The sequence below is a fragment of the Passer domesticus genome, chromosome 4, assembly GCF_036417665.1.
Source record: "Passer domesticus isolate bPasDom1 chromosome 4, bPasDom1.hap1, whole genome shotgun sequence".
Classification (NCBI taxonomy): Eukaryota; Metazoa; Chordata; class Aves; order Passeriformes; family Passeridae; genus Passer; species Passer domesticus.
In genome coordinates this window covers 75,246,693-75,270,672 of record NC_087477.1, presented here as the reverse complement: position 1 = coordinate 75,270,672, position 23,980 = coordinate 75,246,693, and the positions used below count along the sequence as shown (strand labels likewise).

The window sequence follows — 23,980 nt, the reverse complement described above, 5'->3', positions numbered from 1 at the left end:
TAAGCTGCTTGTGATTCCCTTTGCCAAGCTGCATTGACACTTAAATGATCAAAGCTGCTTATAAAGGCTGTTGCTATGTGTGAGCAGATTTGAATTTAATAAAGCTTGTGGGAGATAAATGTATATTCTGCTAAGACTGATTAAATACGTTGCTGAAATAAAGCACATGAGATTGAAGCCTAAAGATACACTGAGCTGGCTGCAGCACATTGGTCAGAATTTCCTGATTTTACCATTACAGGTTGGTGGCAGCTAAAACACTGCACAGTAAGTGAAGCCTGATTGATCAAAATGAGTGGAGACAAATGAAAGCTGATACAGGAGCCCATGAAATTTACAGGTCTACTAAAATTTCACAGTACTGACTGTGACTCTTCCTGTATCATGGAATAGAATCATAAATCATTTAGGTTGGAAAAGACCTCTAAGATCATTGACCTGTGTACTTGCCATACAGGGTGCAAGATTCAGGTTTCAAATGTCACAATCCAAAAACTTGATTTCATTCCAATTCAGAATAACACCAAAGGTTACAACATTTTAGGCAATATGGTCACTCGGGGGAAAAAAACAAAGTAAATACTAGAACTATTACATTTTATGTTTGATTTTTTGTTATGGATAATGTTGTTATGTGTAATAAACTATGAATTTGTACCAGAAGAGTAAGAGCTATCCTCTCTGAAAAAAAACCCAAACAGAGTATGTTGAAAAATTCACTATCAAAACTGTTTAAAATTAAGGTAACAGTCTAAATCACATAGTATGGTGAGTAAAGGGTTATTAGGTATAGTATAGGTTTATTGGAATTGAGTATAGGTTTATTTAGTATATTGAGTATAGGTTTATTAGAATTGCCTGCTGGATTTTAAATGTATGTATCTTTTGATAGTTATCTGTTATCTAGCTATTTTTCAACTAGAAGAGATTGGTCTTCAGCACTTCAGCAGAATTGTGAAATCCTTGGACACTGCAAAAATGCAACAGGTACAAAACCATTAAAAATAATTATCTCTTCATTGTGTTTGATTAATCAGATGACTTTTCTCAATTTTGAGAATAAATTAAATGGAGAAATTATTTGTATTTTCTGTTAAAATTCAGAAGTTAAATTAGTATTTTTTTACCAAAAAACCCTTCAATTTCTTTACGTACGAGGTGATTCTTATATTCAGTCAAATATTAATTTAAATGTATTTTATATAATCTGAGGAGGTCAAATAATCATATAATTTACAGTTTATGTCATTTACAATTGTCCCTTTAAGTTGCACATTCACTCTTGCTTCTGCTCACATTCTTTCTTTGACTTTAGACAGGAGATGTTTTTTCCATATGCAATGAATCTATTGAAACTTGCAGTTCCTGATGTTTAGGTTCTTTTCCTGAACAATCCACTGCCACTTTCATTATCAAGCCTATTGTGCTTCCATCACTTTTTCTCCTTCCCAAAAAACACTGGCTGGCTTGGAGCTAGCTACCAATTGCCCCAGTACAACATGCAACTGGCCAAACCACTGCTGCCAAATAAAAAGTGGGACAACAAAATTCTGCTTCCCTGTCCTTTTCTGCAGTAATGAATTTGGGGTTTGCTCCACTATTTGTTTCCTATTTTTTATTGTAACTGTAGAAATATAATTATGTTCTGCTTCTCTTTCAAAATCAAAGTGCTAATTATCTTAAAAGCTATGTTGTACAGAGGAGCAGAAGGATAAATTGAGCAGCAGTGCTTTCTCATAAGCCCTGTTTTCTCAGGAAAATGGGCTAAAAATTAAATCACTGGTGACACAGCATCTGTAACCTTTCATTATCCAGATGTTTCAAAGCATAGTCCAAACATGCTGTTTGAATAACAAAGATGGATTAAAGAGATAGGCAAATTTTAATAATTAATACTCAAAAGGCTAAGGTTTATCCTTCTAGTGATTACTTTGAATGTTCATGTGGATGCCAATGTCTCTTTAATGAGCAGAATTGCTTTGCAATAGGGACAGAGTAGGTTAAGTTGTCTGGTTTTAGATGCACTTACTTATAGACTTGCTTATTATTAATTCCATTCAGAGACAAAAATTATATATTTCATTAACAGTTAAAAAGAACAGAGGAGTGGCTGGAAGAATTATCATAATCTGGTAGACAGACAAATCACTCTGTCTAAAATGCTCTCCCAGGCTCTTCTTTGGTAAACATCTTAGACACGAGCTACTGGATTGGATGCATCTTGAGCTCATTCAGCTAGCAACACAATTTTCCCACATCATGCCAATTACCTCTTGTTGATTCCATTCATCTAGCTTTATGTGGCTTAAGCATCAGTGCCCTGATGTTCTGGTTTAGATAATGCCTCCTTCCTTGTCTGGAATAACTCTTTTCTGATAGGGAAGTGCTGCATATTCCAATGTTGTGCACCTGCTATCATCGTAGCAGGTGTTTGACTTGGTTTGCTTAAGTATCTTACCAGATCCTCATCACCATGGTACCTAGATTTCCTTTTCTTCTATTAGAACAGTTTCTTTGTCTCCAAAGTGATGCTAGATTAAATTAATGCACCTGCAGCAGAGGGTTTAGAAGCAGCATTTTGTCCCCCCAGCAACAGAGACGAAAGAGCAGAAGGCAGATCTGCAGCCTTAGCAACAAAAGTTATCAGAAATTTGGGAACCTCCTTCAGGATGCTGACCTCTAGATTTTTCCTGATGACTATTGTGCCTGAGTTCAGTTAAGACACTGAAAAAATATTCACATATATTTACATAGGACAGATTTGCTTCAATTAAAAAATATATTTAGCACATCACAGGATGAGTGGAATTTTATTCATCAGGCAGATAAACCTAACTCAAATGAACAGTCTTCAGGTGAAGGATGTTGACCTATGGGAGATTTAAGACCTTTCTCTTAAAGACCTGTATGATGGAATTCATTCAACTCAAAGTCACAGTGTTTCCTCTGTTTCATGAATGTTCAGATATTTTTATTTAGGCAGAATAACAATTCTACCTCACTTACACATGTTCATCTGCTTGAACAGCAAATCACAAGCTCTCATTCTGTAATATTGAAAATACATGCAAAATTTATTAATGGTGATATAATTAGAGAACCATGGGATAAAACCCATTCTTGTAACTTTAGTGTGATTTTCCTTTTAAGAAATTAGCCATGCATTGCTGGCTCAAATCTATTTTTGTATTCTATTATTCTACATGCTATTCTTCTACATTTATTTTAAGATTTAAGGGTTTGTGTGGTAGAGAAAATACACTATTGAAATAAAAATTTGAAGTAAACAGCTTTGTAATTTCTGCATTGTCTTGTAAAAAATACAAAATACAAAGTGTTTTCTTTCTGGCAGTTAAGAACCTGTTTTTTCTGCTTCATGTTCTGATTGCTTCTAAAAGCAGTTCTACAGAATTCCTGAGATAATCAAAAGAGCATCACTACATAAGATCTGGGCACTGTAATAGAATTCAAGATGAGGTAGGAATAGCAGGACATGATCAGCCTCGTGGTGAATGGTGGGCAAAACCAGTCCAAGCTGGGTCAATAATGTTTTCAGGCAGTGGCTGATCTGTTTGGAGAAACAGAACATGCTGCTTCCTGCAGTTACTTCCTTAACTCAAAAGTCAAAATCTTACATTGTGAATGCAAACATTTCAGCTTTGCAAATGCCTGCATGGATGTAAAGATAATATCAGATGAGAAAATTTGCCATTTTTTGTTTTCTAGAAATCTGTATGACCCCACTGTGTAAAAGTGTGTTAAGAATACTAAGTTCAAATTCTCAAAAGTAAGATATTAATTCAGCCCACCTGTAAAAGTGCATTACAAAACAGTCTTTAATTAGACACACTTGTGTTACTGCAGCCAGAGTATACATTAAAATATAAACGTGGGTACAATTCATTGCTGGTGTAATTCCATCACTTCCAGAAGGGAAATGGTTCTTCATTATCATGCTGTCTGAGCAGTGAAAGTTTTGGACTGTTCAAGACAGAGGAGTAAGCAAAATAATGCTGTTACTAAATTACTACCAGTGACTTTGGTGAGGAGACAGAGCCTTGTAACATCCAAACAGAAATCTGAGAGAAGCCCCATTCTGCTGCTGTAAAAGCAATGACTGCTGATATTGGGTTTTCCATGTGTCACATGTGGCCAAAGACAAACAGAAATATTAGGGATTTTTCCTAGCAATTCAGTTCACAAAACAGAAAAGTTTCTTTTGTCTTATCACCATCTGTGATAGGGATTATCCATACTAAGTTCGTAGACTTTGGTTCAGGCACTCTCTAGTCAGAAATGATGTCCAGTCATCCCACATTACCATTTGCAATCCCTGCAGTGCCTGAATGACCATTCCAGGGCTGTATTCCAAGAATTCTCTAGTATGGTGCATATTGTGGCATATCCTTACTGCAGCATTTCTCTGGGAACTGTGTCTAAAACAGTACAAAAATATACATCACAGTGCTGATATCTGATTGCACAGTTAACCATTCTCTGTACCTCAGTAGTACATAATAGCATTCATCAGTCACATAATTACCTATTTGTTTTAATATAGGGGGAAATGTAAGTAACCAGTACAAGACTGGTGCTGCTGTAGGAAGCCTCAGGCTGTAACAGCCAGCTATTAAATATGACTGCTAAAAATCACTGTGTGCCTTTATTATCATTTCATCTGCCTTGAAGAGTTAGTTGAGCTGCTTTGTGAAAGATAGTTACAGCAAATATGACAGAGACTCAGTGAGAGCTGAAACAGCAATTCAGAGGTGTAGTTTCACATGGCACTGTAATGGACAACTGACTGAAGCCTTTGAGGATGGACTAGGCTGTAGAAGAGGACAAGAGAGGGAGGAGTTCAGCTTAATGGAAGCTAGTGAAAAAAAAACCTGGAATATTTACATGTCACCACCTGCAGTATTTCTATTTATGTGAGCTCTCTGAATACCTAGAAATTTGAAACCAGTTCAAACCTCAGGGTCTGTCATATTTTAAGTGTATCAGCTCATGATCAATACTGTGTTATAGTCCCTGCATACACACTTGTCTACATGGGTTTGTATAAACTTAATGAATAGTCAGGGTTTCCCATAGATCAGTAGTGTGGTAGGGGATATGTTCACTGTAATCACACTGACTGCTGGGATAACTGGATGTACAATTTTCTCACAATCACTGGTAGAAATAGTGTCTACACCGTGCATCTTTTCTGGTGGAAGGTATTCATTCAGTCTAGACTTTTGGCATTGTATTTACACATTGCAGAAGTACAAATTACTGTTAGGTGGCAAAGTCAATCCACTATGCATGTGCTACAGTGCAAGATCCTCTGTAAGGACAATGAATTACTTTCTAGACCAACGGGATAAAATACATCCCTCACCATATGTTTATTAAACTCCAGGAATCTGGAAGCATCAAAAACCCCAACTCTTCACAATTCAACACTTAGTTTATAATCAAGCTGTTAGGGATAAAGAGCTTCTTTTGGATGGTGTGTTGACAAGCTGACACCTGAAAATTTAGGGAGCAGCAGGAGTTTCTAGACAAGAATGGAAATCTAAGGGGGTAATATTCATTTAGTCCTGCAGTCCTGATCAGTCTTTTGACTGCCAAGAGCACAACAGATTAAAATACAGCTAAATATAAAAGTTAATTTCTTGGAAATGGTCACATCAAGACTATGGATTTCAAGTAGCAGGTTTTCTAGATTTGTTGAACATCTGCAGCACACTCCTTAAGTCAAATCTCAGTTGTTTGTAGCTGAATTATTCACAAAGTTTTGAGGCTCCTTGGGCCTGGCACCCCATTTGAATTAAGAAGCTTCCTGGTAGTTCTGCAGAACTAAAAACTCGATACAAAGAACTCTATGGCTCTGTAAAACAACTTAAGGTGGGGCTCATGCCAAGTCTATTCTAATAAACTCTACAAGTCTCCATTTGAAGCTTCTCAAAGTGACAGTGCACTGCTTCCCAGTATGTCTCATAATGTCACAATTATTTAGTGGACCTTTTTGCTTTTACTGTGATTATTTCAGCGTCATACTTGTACTTTCATTCCCAATAATTTTAATGGAAGAGCTAAGGTTCAAGTTTGGAATTTATATTGCTGTAAATGATGCAGGCTGAATCTGAGTGCCATTTTTCAAGAGTGTTTCAAAAGGCCATTTGAATACTTCAAGACCTAAAGAAAGGCTTTTGACCTTCTGGTGAACTGGAGTGGCAAACAAAAGTTCAAATGTTAGTTGTTATTTCTCCAGCATCTAGACCCCTACAATGTATAAGTGTGCCAAATTTTGGTCTTTTTTAAAGGGAATATGCCAGTTAATTATACTTCAATAAAAGAAAAAGCCACATTGTATAGCATTTACTATAGTTTTCACCAATTACCTCTTCCCAGTTCTCAGGGGGCTGAAAAGAATTTAAACCATTCAGGTGCAGTGTCTGGCCTGACATATTTCTGGGCTTCATGGGTCTTCTAGTTCTAAATAATCAAAAGTCCACCTTGGGTATATTAGACTCTGAAACTCTACTGTAAAATTATACTAAAATTAGTGTATTCCACTAGTAATTAATTTTGAATAAAACCTTTGTTTTACAATGTTTGAAGCAAATTAAAGATGAATCAACATATCTCTATGTTGTAGCCTGTAGTTTATTTTTTGTTTTGCCACAAAAAATTTTTAGTATCTATAAGTGTCTCACAAAGTAGAGCTAAAAGACAAGGGACTGTCCACCAGCTAATAAGAACCTAAAAATCCCAAGCATCTGTGTTTGTAATTACAAGGTCAAATACCAGCACGTTCTTCAGCAGTGTTTGTAGTAAAAGCAACTATCTTTTTGTAGTCGTATATACACCATGTCTCCAACATTCATATTTAAAAGGAACCACTTATTATTAGTTTCTTAGGTTCTTCTTCAATGACTTGCACCTGAACACATGGATAAAAGATGAATGGAGTCACTTCTACGATTCCAAGTATGTAAAAGAGAACTTGATTGATCCACTGCTAAGGTAAGTAGTGTTTAAGTAGCCTCTGGCCACCTCAAAGTTTAAAAGCTGGGGAAAGCTTCCCCTGAAAGCTCACATTTTTGTTAAAGTGTTTCTCCTATTGAAGTCACTCAGAACCCTCCTTGTCTACACAAGTCTTTAGCAATCCCTTTTACTTACCCAGAGGCAAGGTTCTCTCTCAGAAAAGTCCTTTCACAGCTGTTGTACATTTGCTTCCTGATGCCCCTGAATAGATAAAACATCATACTCTGAAAAAAAGTAAAATAGAATGTTCAAATTGTATTAGAGTCATGCCTCATCAGTCACTTCAATATCTGTATGACATTAACTATTTGAAAAGATGTTTGACTTCCCTGATTATGGTTTTATGCACAGACTCATTTATACTGATGGTCATAAAGTCCTTTCTGAGCAAGTCAGATAAGCATGTAAGCAAGTATTTATTTACACAGTTGCAGCATCATTTACCAGCTTAAATGCTCAGAGGTGCATCAGCTCACTGGTTAGGTGGTGATATGGTAGCAACTGTATCCTTGCCAAACTGGAACATTTTCATGTGGAGAAATAGTAGCTCTGCAGCTACTGGATCACTTTTTACTCTCATTTTTACCCAGAACAGATAAATTACACCAATGTGGCTGCAGTCACACATCCTTCTCAATGCAGCATGGATTAACCCAGATGATGGCAAAAAATGTTAGGCAAAAACATGCTATGAACAATATCAGCTGAAAAGGATTTTTGCCTCTGGTTCTGTCATATCAAAGTCCCCAGAATAATCCTTTCACACTGTGCAGTTTATTAGCACTTTATCAAATATATAACATATATTTGGCTTGCACTATTCTGAATTCCACTGAGGTCTACAGGGACCACAGGGATATATCTGAAGTCAGAATTTGACTCAAAAAATTCCACTGTAGTGATTCTAGTTATAAAAAATGCTTAGAATAATATAAAAATACAGACAGAGAGGTATGGATATACACATCCATACCCACAGAGTTCTTGCACATGCACATTCATGCAGGCTGAGGCTTAGGCTCTGCTTGTTTTATTAGCACCAAGTTTATTGGAGCTGTCCTTCACAGTCAGTTACACTCAGAGTAATGAACCCATGTTTTGCCTGGAAGTGGCAAATGTAAGTTATACAAGAATATTAAAGACCAGATTTGGTTACTGGGTTTGAAACATCCTTCAGGGGTCTGAGGATGCAGTGATGAATTTAGTCAGTTCAGTAGCTGCAATGCTTTTAAATGTGTCTTTGTGTTCCTCTTTCTAATATCAGTGAGGTTAATAGAAAGAGTCTTATTTATTATAGTGGAGCTTCATTACTTGCATAAGTTACATGCAAGCCTCACCCTGTAATGACAGTAATAGAGTAACAGTCATACAAACAACTTACTGTAAGTTTTCATTGTCATCTGCTTTTTAAGTTCTGGGGAAGCTCCATTGCATGTAACATATAAGGATATAACCTACATAGAGGAAAAATAACTGGCATGAAGCTGTCACTGTAATTAGACTATGATACCCTGTTTGTGTTGTACCTTTAATCTGCATTTTCCTGTCAATCCTTAGAAGAAGTCTGAACCTTGATACAAGCCCAAAGCTACAGAAATAAAAATCATCTTGGCTGCCCCCAGGGCTCACTGAAGGTTCATTTGATAATTCACCAAACTCTTTGGATCTCTCTATTTTTTCTGTTAGAACTGCCTGTGCTCTAAGATTGATCCACATGGGCTCTGTTGGTACACATGGCAGCACTCAGTCACTGTTCATAGTCTCTTCATCTGAGTTTGTTAAGTGTGCAATTAACCTGTGACAGCTGCTTTTCTGACTCCTCAGCTGGTCCTGCCACAAAACCAACTGGCCAGATAGTTGCTGTAAAAACTGTAAATTCCATGAAAACTGTGGCTATTTCACCACTAGTAATCTGAGTGGATAGCATCTACCAAGAGGTTAAGTAACTCAGTGTAGCTAAATCCTGAGTACAGATTCATAGGTTAATTTTAATAAAATTGAATGGCAGAAAGCATTACAGAATTTGCCAAACTCATCTACTCTTTGTAAGTTTGTATTAAAGAGAAAAACAAAATAAAATTGAAAAATCTGGGTTTATTTGAAGGTGGCAGCCAAAAATGCAGCAACTGATTGAAAAGCTCACAGATAAATTAAGTAATCGTACCACCACTGTCAAGACTTCAAGAGTCACTCAGCCAAAGGAATTCAATTTGACTGTACCCAAGGCACGTGCCATTCCTCCACCTTCACCAGCACCTCTGCCAGTACTGCCAAAAAGACAACCTGTAAGTTGGTTTATTTTTTGAAAGACACTAAATTTCATGTATGCTTGTGTACAAAATCTTGGTAGGAGAGTTAATAATCTAAATTTAGGGGGTTTTGTTAATGAATTTTCATTAAAATAAATGGAGAAGCAGCTTCACTGGAAATGAGATAGACTCTAGGTTTGCAGCTCCTCCTTGAAGGTGGAATTTTATTTTTATTTGTCTTAATGCTGAATCTCTAAAATTAAAGCTTTCAGTTCAAATTCATTGCTCATGTAAAAATGAGACTAGATTTGTCTTTGAAATGCTAAGTTAGTTTACTTATTGTTTCAGATTGTGATTTAGTTACACTGGTACAAATCAGAAACCCACAGTTGATGTTATCTCACTGGGGTAAAGCAAACAGGATCTGGGATTAAGCTACTATGACTAACTTAATAAAGACTGTAAAATCATCTGTATTTAAATGCAGTGGGAAGTGAGCTTAGAAATCACAGATTTGGGCATTATCTGCCACCTTGTATTAGCACTTCAGGTTTTAAATAATACATGTGTTGAATGCTCTTAGAAACCATTTACATCTTAGGATGGCAGAGCAATTTAATGGTAGTGTGTTATACAGTTAATGGGATTTTACATTGAAACAGCTTAATACCAGGCTCTGAAAAACTGCATTTAATAACTACTTAATCAGTATAGGAATGAGTCATGTTGCTGTCACTTTAGAACTTTATGCTGTGCAGCCCCTCTTAGAATAAATTTGCTTTAATGCAGATGCATTTAGTGAAGTTCATTTGTGTTGTTTGGATTATACTACATTTGGTTTACATTCTGGCCAGGTTTGCAAATTTAAAGCTTGTGTGAATCTAAAGCCATTAGTGCAGTAGTGACATACCTTCTATTCATTTCTGTACCTCTCTCTGCAAATTAAGATTCGCTTTACTTTGCCACATTGTTGCCAGTATCACCAATTTACATCCTGAAATGAACAGAGACTGAAACCACAGCTCACATGGCAGGAGAGGGTCAGTAGGGTGGGAGCCAGCCATGGTGTGGCTCCTGTATGGTGGAGGGCTGTCTGCAATTCAGAGGAACACAAAGAAATAAAGCTCTTCCACATTACATCCCATAATCTGCTGCAGAAATGCTCTCATCCATTTTCTCACAAAAGTGTTCATTGTAGGAGATAGCAATTTTTTACTCATGGTTCTGATGCACCTGTCAAAGGAGTTGTCACGTGGTTTATCAGCAGGGACTATTGCAGCCACGACCCACAGCTGCTGCTCCACACTGGAACAGCTGTACAGAACCACACAGAGGCATCTGGAATTTGAGCAATAGGTTATTGCATCCCTGTGCTGCAATTAGCTCATTCTGATGAGCAGGATTATTATTTTAGGTATTGCTTTCTAGTGTTATTTTATTCCAGGCATTTGTTTCCAAGCAAGGTGAGATGTGTCACATGCATTGGGTCAGGAGCTGGGGTGGCAGTGCCATCCTGTGTGCTGAGCACACTCTGCCTTCCCAGGGGAGGGCTGGGCTCTGGGTCCTTGCAGAGGGCAGGGCACTTCTAGTGACCTATAGTGAGATGGGATTCCCCACTGGCCTTGGAAGGTAACTGGCCTTGGGGTAACATGGCCCTAGAAGCTTAGGATAATCATTCATCATCATAAATGTTCATCAAAAATGGGGGTCACTAAGTAAAAAAGAAAAACATTTTAATTTGGAGACTTAATAATAAAACAATTCACTCCAAATATTTGGTCTAAAGGTTATAAATTCATGTCTCCACTGGCCTTGGCACACATGCACACGGATGTAGACACAAGAGTGCCCATATTCATGCACACATTCATAAATGCAATTCTGCAAGGAAAAATGAATGCTTTACCTTGAGGTTTGCAAAGGAGACAAATGGAGACAGGTGCATAAACCTGATAACATGCAAAATTATTTACACATATTCAACTTTCTTGGATATCTTGGCCTAGAGTAACAAAATTCATTCTTTTAATATCAGCACTATACTAAAATGATAATATTATGCAATTATTTTATTTTAAATTTTTATGTAAACCAATAGTATATTAAAATTAAAAAAAGGCTGCACTGGGATGTAATACCATTCAGCTAAATGTAATGTGTTTTTTAGATATTTTTTCTATTATTTCAGCTGTGCTTCATGAGTTAAGTTACTGATTGTTTAAAACAATTAAATGGGTGAAATCATTTAGCCAATACAGAAGTTTTGTTTGCAAATATATAGACCCACCAATATATTTGTGATATTATCTATAAAAATAAAAACACATAATGCAATAGCATTTCATTAGCTTTCCCTTGTCCATTTTATGACAGTAAATTTAAAGACTACAAGAGTGATGAGCACCACAGTTCAAAGTGATTATTCATTCTTTTCTTCCTTAAATTTCTTGTGGTAGCTGTTCCCTAAATAATCCTCTGGTTAAGGGATGTCCCACAGGCTATGTGAGGCTGACCACTGCCTGGGGAGAGAAAGCAAAGTTGGTGTCTCTTATTCCCAACCTCCTTTTTCACATTTGGATTAATTAGATACAGTTTGGCCTTTTTTGATCTCTCTGGTGCTGTCATTTATGATTTATTTATAGTGACTTTTTTTCCTCTTCCAACAATTGGGTAAATGCTGTATTGTCTGTCTGTCTATCTGCTTGGTACTGTCCATTTCCCCAAGGACTAAATCACAAGGCAAAGAATGTTTTTGAAATAGTTGATGGAAAAGGCTCCTCCTTCAATTACTTGGAATAAGCATAGCAGTTTCTAAGGAGAGATTTTCAGCTTACTCTGGCAGATGACTGCAGTTTGCAGGTAAAGCACTGAGTAGGAAGAAGAGTGAAATAAACTGATACTCACTGCCTGTGGAACTCTTTGCAAATCTTTTGGGCTTTCATTTCTCCATCCATAAAAGCATAATAAAAATTCTTAGATACTTCTGGGAAATACTTTCACTGCTACTTCACTTCAAAAGCTCACAAAAATACTTGAGCAGTCTCACCAGTGCATTTAATTGCTAGCTTCTTCTGTTTGTGCCTTTGTTTTACCTGCAGATAAAGATGTCACATAGCAAAGGCAGTGTAAAGTCCATCAGATTCATGATTTTTTTGAAAATGTAGTTCATTTTATAGTCCAATAAAGCTAGATGGGATTCCCATGTTCTCTGAACTGACCTCCAGCACAAGACAGAATATATATTTTCCCCATTAATCCTTGCATTAATTCTGTAACTTTTAATTGATCTAGCACATTTTTAACAAGATAAATATTTAGGCAGGTGTCCAGTAAACTGTCAGACTCTCTCACCCACTCCTCTCAAGGAGAGAGCCAGTCTTTTTTCAGAGCTCACTCTGGGATAAATGTATTGCTTATGCAAATACAGAAACCAGCCTGAAGTCCCTAGTGTCCTGTGATCCACCTGACAGCCAGTCATGTCCTGGTCATTTTAGCTGACATGGGATTGCTTTCCCAGATCTTTGACTAATGCTAGAAGAACCCTCTGAGTCCTTTACCTCCCAAACGTTTAATCCACACCTCCAATGGTTTTCCCTTACAAGGACATTGGGACAGCCATGGTAAACCAAAGGCCCATTTTGCCCGGTGTATTTTTCACAGCAGTGCTTAAACACTAAAGTCTGGAAAGACCAGAGAGATGGAACATGCTGTTTTCTCCATCTTGTTTCTCAGGGTTCCACTATTTCAGCTCAAAGACCTCCTCAGTTACAATGAAGTTCCTGGGTATTTATTAAACTTCAAAGGATTTCTCTTCCCTGAACTTCTTTGGAGTCTGCAACTTGTTCCTGCTATCACACATGGTGCCACAGCTTAACTTTATTCAGCTGCCCTATCTGGCTGTTGTTGCTGTGAAAGTCAAGTTTATGAAATGCCAGACAGAACTGTTCCCATTCTGGAAATATTTTTCTCCCTTTGATAGGGCCTATAGGATTTATTATTGCTTTAGCCTTTCTTGTACTAGTGCCAGTATTGTCTTTCTTTCTGGTCTTTTGAGCAGAGGTTATGTTATATTGAACAGAACTGAAAAGCTGGGTAGTTCCAACTAATTGGAATCTGTCCCTGTCTTCTAGAGTGGCACTAATAGAAAAGAATCAATATTTTAAAAAATTAACGGCTGCTGTTCTACGGTAAAAGTGGATTAGCTTTTTTTTGCCTGCAAGAATGTGTCACTTGGAGTGTTTTATATCCCATATTCTAGAGATTTTTTCTTTTAACATAGGTTCCTCCAAGCATCTATAAGCCTCCAAAGGAAAGAAAGCAACTAGAGGAAATCAAAACAAAAAACATCCAAAAAGCAAAAGTAAGTGTATTTTGTTCTTCTTCTATCCTTTCCTTTCTTCTAAAGTGGTTCTTCTTTAGTGTTTTATCTTCACAAATCTTAGAACTTTATCTGAAACATATCTGCTTTTGCAAATAAATAGCTCATGGCTTTTTCTCTAGAGCTATGAAGTTTGCATCCTCTACTCTGTTTTAGCACCCTTTTCCCACCTTCTTCATTTTATTACTAATTGTCCAGGACAAGGTCCACCTTTTACTCACTATATAAGTACCATACATGAAATTTTGCAAGCAGCCATGTGAAGTAGCATAAACATGGTTAATTTATTTTCTTCACAATGGTTCTTCTAGTCCCATGAACATGTGGATATATAAGGTATTCACTTATTTATTAAGGCTTCAAATTACATAGTAAGTTCAATATTTTTGATGGATTTTTTCTGTAATAACTGAAAAATAACCATGTTATTCACTGTTTTAAAATATCAACAGATTCTAACTTGTTTTCTGTGCAGACTTCATACTCTTACATATTCTTCATACATTCCCTTCAGCAGACTGAGAGACTGAAGTCATCCTGGTTTGTAAAGAAACAGAGTACATGGTCTGTGTGTTAAGACAGCAGGGGAAGGGAGGGCCTGGAAAATACAAACAGAACTAGCTATTTGATCCAAACTTTGACATGAATTTTGTTCAATGAGGTAGCTCAGAGTTAAAGCAGATTGTTGTTGTCTTCTCCTTGGAAAGGAACTAATTAAGTGTCCATTTCCACTTTCTTTCTCCATTCACACACTGTTGTCACCATATCCAATCAAATAACAATATAAACTTGATAAAAGGTATGCCATGTGACTCCTTTTTATCAGTACTCTCCCACCCCCATTCTGAAAATGCCTGACTAGTTTTTACTAGCCATCACAAGTCTATTCGTTACTGTTCTGGGCTGTCCTCATGTCCATGTGAAAGGGACATTGGATTCTATTCCTAAACTATGGTGAAAGCTTTAATGTGTGACAGATTCTAAGGGGATAAACTTTGCATTCCTTTTGCTGGTTCATCACATTACCTATGCTTGATATTTCATTATAAAACAATACAACTTTTTTTTTTATCCTTTTATAGTTTCCATATTGTGGGGAAAGCACACCTATCAGTGCTTATACCATCAAAAATTTATGACAGCTATAAAATTACTTAACAACCAACCACATTCTTCAGTAAAGAAAATGCATTAATACAAGAAACAAAGATAAACCACCACAGAAATTATAGCTACAATAACAACAGTTTTTGTCATTTCTGGAATTAAAGGCATCCAAAGCATTCACAAAGGTCAATTCCCTAGACTGTTTGTTAAGCCAGCTGAAATGATAGGACGTAGCAGAAATATGTATGGAAAATGCCATTTGTTTCATAGCATTTTTGCAGAAGCTGTAGCTGTAACTGTAAGAACCACATCTGAGCATCTGTGAGGAATGAGAACACTGGAAGCCACACTCTAGACAGTTATAGAAACACTGATGTTATCAGCTGCTGCCCAGAAAACCATTAGAAAATCTGGTCTGTGTTTCACAGCTTTAATTAGAGATTTGGTTTACAACCAAAATAAATATTAAAAAAAATAGAAATGTGGTTGCCTGTACTTCCCTATATAATGACTGGTTCATTAATGCCAGGGATTTGCCTATTGAACCAGCCCCTGGTGGAGTGATACCCTGAAGATAATTCACTAATATATCTCAAAACCAAAGCCACTGTTTGTCAGCTGTCTGGAAGCAGTTACTGCCAATGGTACTGATGTGCCATGGATAATTATGATACTTTTAAGCTGGTATCTGGACAAGCAATATGTTTCATATGGGCAGGCCTATCAAAGGCCTGATGTCCTGTGCAAAGGATACATCCAGGCAGAACTGTGTAGAAAATCAATACTTGCTTACTTCAGGTCTTTAATCAGGAGTGAAAATTTATGTGAATACTAAGTCAAGCTTTTGGGATCCATCTTGGGACCAGTGTTGTTTCACATCTCCATTAATGACAGAGATGAAGGGATTGAGTGCACCCTCAGCACATCTGCAGCTGATACCAAGCTGGGGGTGCAGCTGACACACCTGAGGGACAGGGCTCCATCCACAGGGACCTGGACAAGCTGGAGAAGTGGCCCAAGGAATCTCATGGGCTGTACCAAGACCAAGTGCTGGTGCTGCACCTGGGTCAGGGCAGCTCCCAGTGACAGCAGAGGCTGGGCAGGAACAGATCCAGAGCAGCCCTGAGAAGGACTTGGGGGTGCTGTGGGTGAGAGGCTGGACATGGCCCAGCCATGGGCACTCAGCCCACAAACCTCCCTGGCCTGGGATCATCCAGTGCACCGTGGGCAGCAGGTGAGGGAGGGGATTCTGCCCCTCTGCCCTGCTCAGGTGAGACCCCACCTGCAGCTCTGCACTCAGCTCTGGGGCCCCAGCACACGAAGGACATGGACCTGCTGGAGCAAGTCCAGAGGAGGCCACCAAGAGGGATGGAGCACCTCTCCTATGGGGAAAGGCTGAGAGAATTGGGATTCTTCAGCCTGGACAAGAGAAGGCTTCAGGGTGACCTGACTGTGGTCTTCCAGTGCCAGAAGAGAGCCCACAAGAAGGATGGAGAGAGACCTTTTACAAGAGCAGGGAGTGAGAGGATGAGGAGGGGTGGCTTCAAACTGCAGGAGGGAAGGTTTGTATTAGATATTAGGAAGAAATTCTTAACTGTGAGGATGGTGAGGCCCCAGCACAGGATGCTTAGAAAAGTTGTGGATGCCACATCCTTGAAAGTGTTTAAGGCCAGGTGGGATAGAACTCTGAGCAACCTGCTCTAGTGGGAGGTGTCTCTGCCTATGACAGAGGCTTTGGAACAAGATGATCTTTATGGTCCCTTCCAACCCAAGACATTCTATGATTCTCTGAATATAGTGGTTGGGGCTACAAGACCTTTTGAGATATAAAATGATGCTTAGAGAATTTAAGTGTATCACACTCTTTAAGATAATTGTTTTAATTTTAGGATCTGCTCCTGGAAGCAAATACTAACCAGTTCAGGTGTGCAACCATCAAGCCTGAAAAGAGAGAGGTATGGTGCAAAATACATGCTGAAAAATTCCCCAGTAGGGAGATGAAATATGACTGGAGTATTTAAAGATATCTTAGAGTATTTGAAAAATATGTTTATTTGGGCTTAAGAATTTTGTGCTATGATTTATAACTATAGTGTAATTTCACATCCCTATACCAGCATTTGCCTCTTTGTATGCATAATGCACAACCCCCTTTTATACTTCTGGTGCTGCTTTATAATTTTCCTAATTTTGAGACAAGCAACCTTTCTATGAAACTGCTTCAACAAATCTCCAAACTGGCAATATTTCTCTAAATCCACATATTATTTTTGCATTAACTTTGATATCACAGAGCAGCCAAGCTGAGGGAATAATGGTCCCGTTCATACAGAATCCTTGCTTTGGTTGATTCCCAGTTCACAGTTAAGTCACCAATCTATGTATGTAATATATTCATTTCAGCATCAGTGCTGCATATTCTATTCACTGTGTTCATCCCCATGATACCAGACAGTTTCATCAGTATCTATGGCTAACATCATTAAATTAATAAGCATCAGTACAATTCTACCACTAATTAATAATTCCATGAAGTCTGTTTGACATCCTATTTTGTCCTCTCAGTATTTTTCAGTGAAAAGATGAATATATTCACATATATATATGTAAGCAATATTTCATAGTCAAAGAAAGAATTACTGTTACTTCTTAGCATTATTTTAGTCAATATTTGGATCTATCTTTGTATGTTCATATTCCCACTAGGTTGGATGTACATAACAAGTTTTTGTGTATATTACAATTCCAAAATATGTAGAATTTGTTACTCTCCAAAGAATATTTGATGAATATTCATATGTTAGTTTTGATAAATACCTAATATCTTTTGCTGAGTAATTGAAAATTTGTTTCTGAAATGTAATAATGTATTTTTGGTTTGAATTGCAGAACATACAAGACAATATGGAGAGTAAGCCAGTGTTCAAGGCTCAAAAGATCCAAAGCAAAGTGAGTAACCTTTAAGGAACTGTACTTGAAAATTTGACACCAGTGCAAATCTTGTCATGATGGAAGCTCAACTCGAACCTGTGTTTTTACTCTAAGGTCTTTGGCCAGGAGCATGGGATGGATTGGGTCTATGGTTCATAGATTTTGTCCTATGCACCATTAATAATCCACAAAGACATGGTCAGGGAGTGACAAGAGCAAGGCTACTCTATGATGGAAGAGAAATAGGGAGCCAAAGGTGATGAAAGCACAGGCAGTGCCCTCACTGTGCAGGACATGCTGTTGAATGTGAGGAGGTTGGTGCAGAGATGGGTTCTGCTCATAGCAAATCACCCTTGGAAAAAATAAGGTGACAAGTCAGGTCCACCCAGAAGTCCAGTTAGGAGACAAAGCTACAAAAGCAGGAGACAGAAATGGAGACACAACCAGGAGTAGAAGAATTCCCGGCATAATGGAAACTGAAACCCATTTCTGAGTCTGACTGGGGCTCCCAGGGCAGTGAGCAGATGGTGTGAGTAGAGATCCTGAGTGAGACTCATCAGGGTGATCAAAACCTTTTGGTTCCCTGAGGTGAATTATGTGTAATTGCACAATGTAACCATATTGCCTTAACAGTGTTTTCAGTGACAAAGGGAGAACATTTTATATAAAAATGTATGAAATATTAAAATGTATGAAATGTATGTATGAAATGAGAATTGTCCCCAGCAAAAAACGAATTGTGAAACCTTGGTTTAAGAACTTGGCATAAGGACAGAAGAATCTTGCATCAGTACATCACTGTTTCAAAATGAGATCCTAAAGAATGCTGAGCAATCATTCCAGCTAATGACTGTCTGATACACAATACACAATCAGGCTGGGTGTTTGCCTTGTTTCCTTCAGACACATACTGAGGTCATGAAATTCACTATCCTGATTGCTTCTCTTGTAGAATTTTCAAGGGTCAGAGAATTGTAAACATGAGAAAAGAGCTGTTCAGCCTTAACAGTGGAACACATGAAAACCCACATTGCTGTTTCTGCAATAACTGCACTACAGATTATCTTCAGCTTTGTATCGTTCAATCTGGCACCTTTCATCTGTTTCAAGTTCTTAGGCAGAATAATTTCAGCTGTGCTTGTATTGTGGTCTCAAACATCTTGTGAGCAGGTCTGCCTACTCTTTAAAACTATGTATTCAGGTATAGCTCATAAACACTGTGAAAAGATTGATTCTGTACTTGGGGGACTGGGCATCTGGCAAGTATTTCTAAAGCCTGTCTGGCATTTATCACATACTGAAGTTATCTTTAGTAACAGTATCAGCCACTCAGTCTGCTTGCTTACAGTCCAGCAGCATTTAAATTACAGTAAAGTAATAAGATCCTAGTTCATTTTGCACAAAAAGAAAGAGAAAAAAACCCAAAGCAGGAAACATTTACATAGTTAAAACAAACACACATGACCTGTAATTATGTGGGCTCAGTTCAAAACTCTGTATATTCCATTGCCCTTTCTGATAATATAAAATCTTTAGTGCAAACTAACAAGAAAGAGTCAAGCCACCTATCTAAATTGCATTAAGAAAAATATAGATCTGGCATCCTGTGGCATTGATTAGGGCCACTTCTAAAACTTGCTGGTATCTCCTCTAGATGCATAAACAGTTTTATCTTGTCTAAACACATTTGCCTTAAGGTTGGTTAGGTGATATTCAAGATGCTGCTGTAACTTTCAAGCAGAGATAGGCATATTGTTATTGACTTTTAAAATACTTTCTATTCCTGTTGCCTTCCTGCCTGTGCCACTCTCTGAGTAGACAAATCCTAAGAGGATAGTTTATCCAAGATATATATATATATAAAATTTTAATTTATCTTCAAGTGAATGAAATTATATCATGTTTTTACCAACTAGTATTGCGCTTTTCTCTTTTTAGAACACCCACAGTATTTTAAATCTTTTTTTTTTTAATTTTATTTTAGAGGCATATATTATGTGTATCACCAATTATTTTTCTTGCTGTTCCAAAGTATTTATTCATACTTTTCACTGGGAGAATGAGACAGTACAAATTCATCATCACTCAGTCTCAGTCTGCCTCTTGCTCATATCATATTTGCTCTTTACATATTTATTGGATTTGGTGAGCTATTAATTAATTATGGTGAGCATGTTAATTACGTGGCAATAGTGAATATGATATTTTTCCACAAGAATTAATGCTTTGTAATTTTCCCACTTACTTCCATTTTCTCATCTTGAAAAAAGGGAAGATATTTCATGACAGGAAGAGAATTAGTAAAATTCAGAACTTCCTTGATGCCATATGACATAGAAGAATCTATTCAGTTATTTTACTTATACCTGCCTGAACATGTCTTGGGAGTCCTAGTTATTTTGACTATATTGCCATATTTCTGTTTCATTGTCAGTCAGATTTCTGGTCAATAAACTGTGAAACTGAAGTTTAAGCTATTTCCATAATCATTCTTAATTCAGTTCTCTATGCAAATTATAGTTGGTAAATACAGAACATAAAATCTGTATACACAAAAAACCATCTAAAGTATAGAAACACTTACATGTGTCTGAGAAAATGTCTAAGGAAACATTTTATACACAGTACAGGCATAAGTTACAAACTGTTCATACAATACAGAAGGCTTTGAGATGTGTTGAGATGCAGATCAAAAGGTAGAACATCATTGGGCATTAAGAAGTCATAGTAAGTCAAACAAAAGAAATAAAATACATTGATTTGGATTATTTTCATGAATTCTTCAAGTTACCATCATTTTGTCAAGAAACTGACAGGTAATTAATTTCTTTGCATTAAAATATGCTATCTTTGTAAAAACAGAAATTTTACTTAGTGAATTCTAGGTGATGGAATGTGTTTGCTATCCTCAACCTACCCAATTAATATAATTTATAACTCATGCTTTTTCCAGTTATGTATTTCAGGAGACTTCAGTTCATATTTCTGCATACAATATTTGCAGTATGTAGCTTGAGTGATTCTGTGCATCTGTTTCTCAGCTACTCATTAAGTTCTTCATTTGGAATTTAAATGCATGTTTGAATTCTGAACACAGAACTTGTCTGGATTTAAGTCAAACGTGTTATGATTAAGCTTTGTTTTCTGCAGGAATGATCCCAGTTCTTATTTCAGCAGCACTGCTTTGACTCGGTTCACATCAGGTCTCTTACATGTGTCTGCAAAGGTGACCCATTTTCTCTGAACACCCTACCTGTGCAGGGAACAATTTTAACTGGCAGAGAAATTGATCCTTTCCTCCCTCAGTGTTTAGAAGTTGTCTGGGAGTCAGTCTTTACACAATACTTTGAAGAGTTAACAAAGCAGCTACAGGATCTAGTCCAAGTTACACCTTGAGGCCTGAAAGTCACTGAGAACTGTTCTTCACTTCTACTGTCTAGAAAATGAATATGGCAATGGGTGATTCCAGTTGTCTTGGAAATACTTCTACATTGTAATAGTGACTATTTATAAAATGCTTCAAAGATCTCCCTATGAAAGGTGCCACTTTTGTTTTACTTCACTGTTTTACTTCACTGTTCTGGCTAACTGAACATCTATCAGAGAGGCAATTTATTGTCTTTGTCCAAAACAGATCAAATCCTTTTGCACAGCGTATATAAGCACTAGAAAATATGAAAGGAAGTGAAGATATTCTATGGGATTTGACATGGTCCAAGACTGATTACAAATTTATAATCCACTTGGGGGACTTTGCTGATTTCTTAAGCAGCTTGAGTGGTTCATGAACAGCATGCAATTTCATTGTGAATGTCAGATTAATGCTAGATGAATGCTTTAAGCAAAATTTATGCTGTCTTGGGTCAATTTATTTAACCCACTGAGATGTTTTTTATACTGTGTTTCATGGTTTACATTACTGACTATGGAATATACATTCCCTTTCCTGACAGATTGACAATATACCCATTAAATTAAACACAGCAGCTATTTTGAGGGAGGGTGCCCTCTACCAGCGGAAATTGGAAGAAGAGCTCAAAAGGTAGGACCATGCTCCACCTAAGATTGCTTTTCACATCCCTGGATATAGGATATGAGCCACATCAAAAATAATTAAGGAAATTACAGGTAAACTAAACTAATGGATCTGTTGTAGGTCATTCTATTCTATAAAAAGAGTTGACAAAAGAAGAGAGAAGTGGATTGAAGTGGACAGAAGAAAAAGTCTACAGAAAAGTAATTCTTTTTGTGTAGATGCTGCACAGTGTTACTGTGTTCTGATTTAGCACTCTGGCTAGGGTCCACTTGCAAAGTCCAACAGGGATCACTTTTATACTTATTCCAATTCTCCAGACTAAATAATGACCTGAATACATATCTGTTTCTGTGTCCTTTGTACAAGATGCATCTATGTGAAGCCAAATAATTTCATATATCTCCATTTTCTTCAATGGCTGTGGTCAACTACATGCCAAGTTAGATACTTGAACTTGTTTATATGTACATAAAAATACCTGTCCATTTCTATCACAATAAGATATAGCACACTAAGAATGTGCTGTTCCTTAGAGCAAGATAAGCCAAGAGCTGAGAGTGACAGCAGGACATGTAGGGACAGTGTCCTCACTGACAGCAGCTCCATGGTCCCCTGGCAGGCTGCAGGACAGATTCAGGGACAGGCAGCAGGGTCAGCCAAGGGCACTATGAGAGTCCAAAGGGATGAGTCTGGGCCAAGGCCCAGCCAGGAAACCAAGTCAAGAAGGCAGAGTCAGCCCAGCCCCGGGCTGGGTGCAGGCTGATCTGTGGAGTAGCTTAGGCAAGGACCAAGGCTGTTAACCCGGGCTTAAATGTGTCTGCTGGGGAGAAACTACACACACACCAACCAGGACTTCTCATAGCTCTTCCTCACACAGTTCTTTTCACTCCAATCCCATCCAGTGTTAGACAGTCTCACTGCAGCAGAGCTGCCTTTGAACACAAGCACTGAATCCAGGATGGTGGGGAAGGGGGGTAATAAGATGTTCCAGGTCCTTTTGTGCATTTAGCACTCTAAGAAATCCTGACATAAGGATTCTTCCTTATTCAGCAACATAGGTTTTCAGAGGATGGTTACTAGAGAAAAGGTGACTCCTGGGTGGCCACTGAAGTTGTGTTCTACAGCTAGAATCACATAACATTTTCACTAAAAAACTTCACAAAGATAAAACTTATATCATGTTATCCTGCTTTAGTATTACTTCTAATCCACCTGGCTTAGCAGGCTAAGCACTAAATATTGATAGCATTTTAAGTCCTGGAAAGACTGTGTAGGTTTGGATTTGATCTTTGGACCTAACAGTATTGGTTCATGCATCAGGATTTTAGCAGGTAGATATTAAACATCACTCAGGTTCTGTTATCAGCTATTCACATATACTGAGACTCTTCCATATTACATATGCTGCTGTTCACTCTGGCTGGCAGAATTTGTTCCACTCAGCAAAGGAATAGTTCCCTGTAACTTGACACTATTTTATCTTAATGAGTTTTAATCTTCAGCTGCATTTAAGACTATATATATATATATATATATATATATAGGGAGAGAGAGAGAGAGAGAGAAATAAATATATATAGATATATATAGAGATAGATGTATCACATGTATATGCACTGGGGAGCAGCAGGAAGAGGCAATTCACTCCATGTTGGTGTCTCTGCCCTAGTTATTGGCTCATTCCCTCCTCTGCTGCAGGACTTTCATGGGCCCACCCCAGGGCTTTGCTATGTTTTTCTCTCTCAGCTGAACACAAAAAATAAGAATGTGACTTTGCTTAAGAGCTGAATGCTTCTTTGCCTCATTACAGCAACATTATTTAATTGATAAAATACAAAACAGAAATAGTATAAAGCAGTAGTTTTTTGTTCTCTGTGTTAAAGTGGACAAGAAGATTGTCAAAGAGGAAAGTTATTTGTTCTTTCTACCTCTAAGCAAAGCAGTCCTCTGAGAAAATGTACATCCCTTTACCTGATTCTCTCTGCTCCTTATGAGAATCCATACATAGCTAAAGTTTGCCCTCTCTTGGGGCTTTGTTTTACTGAAAACTTTCAGGTCCATGCTCTCATGCACTTTCTTCCAGTCTGGCTTTCTCAGGCTTTACACATAGTAACAACACCTCTTAGACTGGAATGAAAATATATCTGTCAAATGACTTTGTGATGACTGCCTTTTTTCTCTGCAGAGATCAAACACTTTCTATCAAAAGCTACTGGAAATGCTTTACAAACCAAGGCAGGGCTA

At 37.6% G+C, this 23,980-nt stretch overlaps 1 protein-coding gene and 1 long non-coding RNA gene across 6 annotated transcripts in view; one reads left to right on the top strand and one right to left on the bottom strand.

The window, feature by feature from the left end:
• CFAP99 (cilia and flagella associated protein 99) overlaps nucleotides 1-23,980 on the top strand; it is a 52,154-nt gene that overhangs the window by 15,295 nt on the left and 12,879 nt on the right. For all 3 annotated transcript variants that reach the window (XM_064418862.1, XM_064418861.1, XM_064418863.1), the window contains exons 4-10: nucleotides 893-987; nucleotides 6,902-7,014; nucleotides 9,140-9,320; nucleotides 13,564-13,644; nucleotides 16,659-16,724; nucleotides 17,659-17,718; nucleotides 21,654-21,742. In XM_064418862.1, coding sequence (XP_064274932.1) covers nucleotides 893-987; nucleotides 6,902-7,014; nucleotides 9,140-9,320; nucleotides 13,564-13,644; nucleotides 16,659-16,724; nucleotides 17,659-17,718; nucleotides 21,654-21,742 — 685 coding nt within the window. The remainder of the gene's footprint in view (nucleotides 1-892; nucleotides 988-6,901; nucleotides 7,015-9,139; nucleotides 9,321-13,563; nucleotides 13,645-16,658; nucleotides 16,725-17,658; nucleotides 17,719-21,653; nucleotides 21,743-23,980) is intronic.
• Nucleotides 1-23,980, bottom strand: part of LOC135299594 (uncharacterized) — a 50,860-nt gene that overhangs the window by 14,817 nt on the left and 12,063 nt on the right. For 2 of the 3 annotated variants that reach the window (XR_010361558.1, XR_010361559.1), the window contains 4 exons: nucleotides 12,189-12,376; nucleotides 10,195-11,286; nucleotides 8,417-8,489; nucleotides 7,171-7,259 (listed from right to left, as the gene is read on the bottom strand). This is a non-coding gene — a long non-coding RNA (uncharacterized LOC135299594). Of the gene's footprint in view, nucleotides 1-4,321; nucleotides 4,437-7,170; nucleotides 7,260-8,416; nucleotides 8,490-10,194; nucleotides 11,287-12,188; nucleotides 12,377-23,980 lie in introns of all 3 variants that reach the window. The other variant, XR_010361557.1, reaches the window with a different exon arrangement.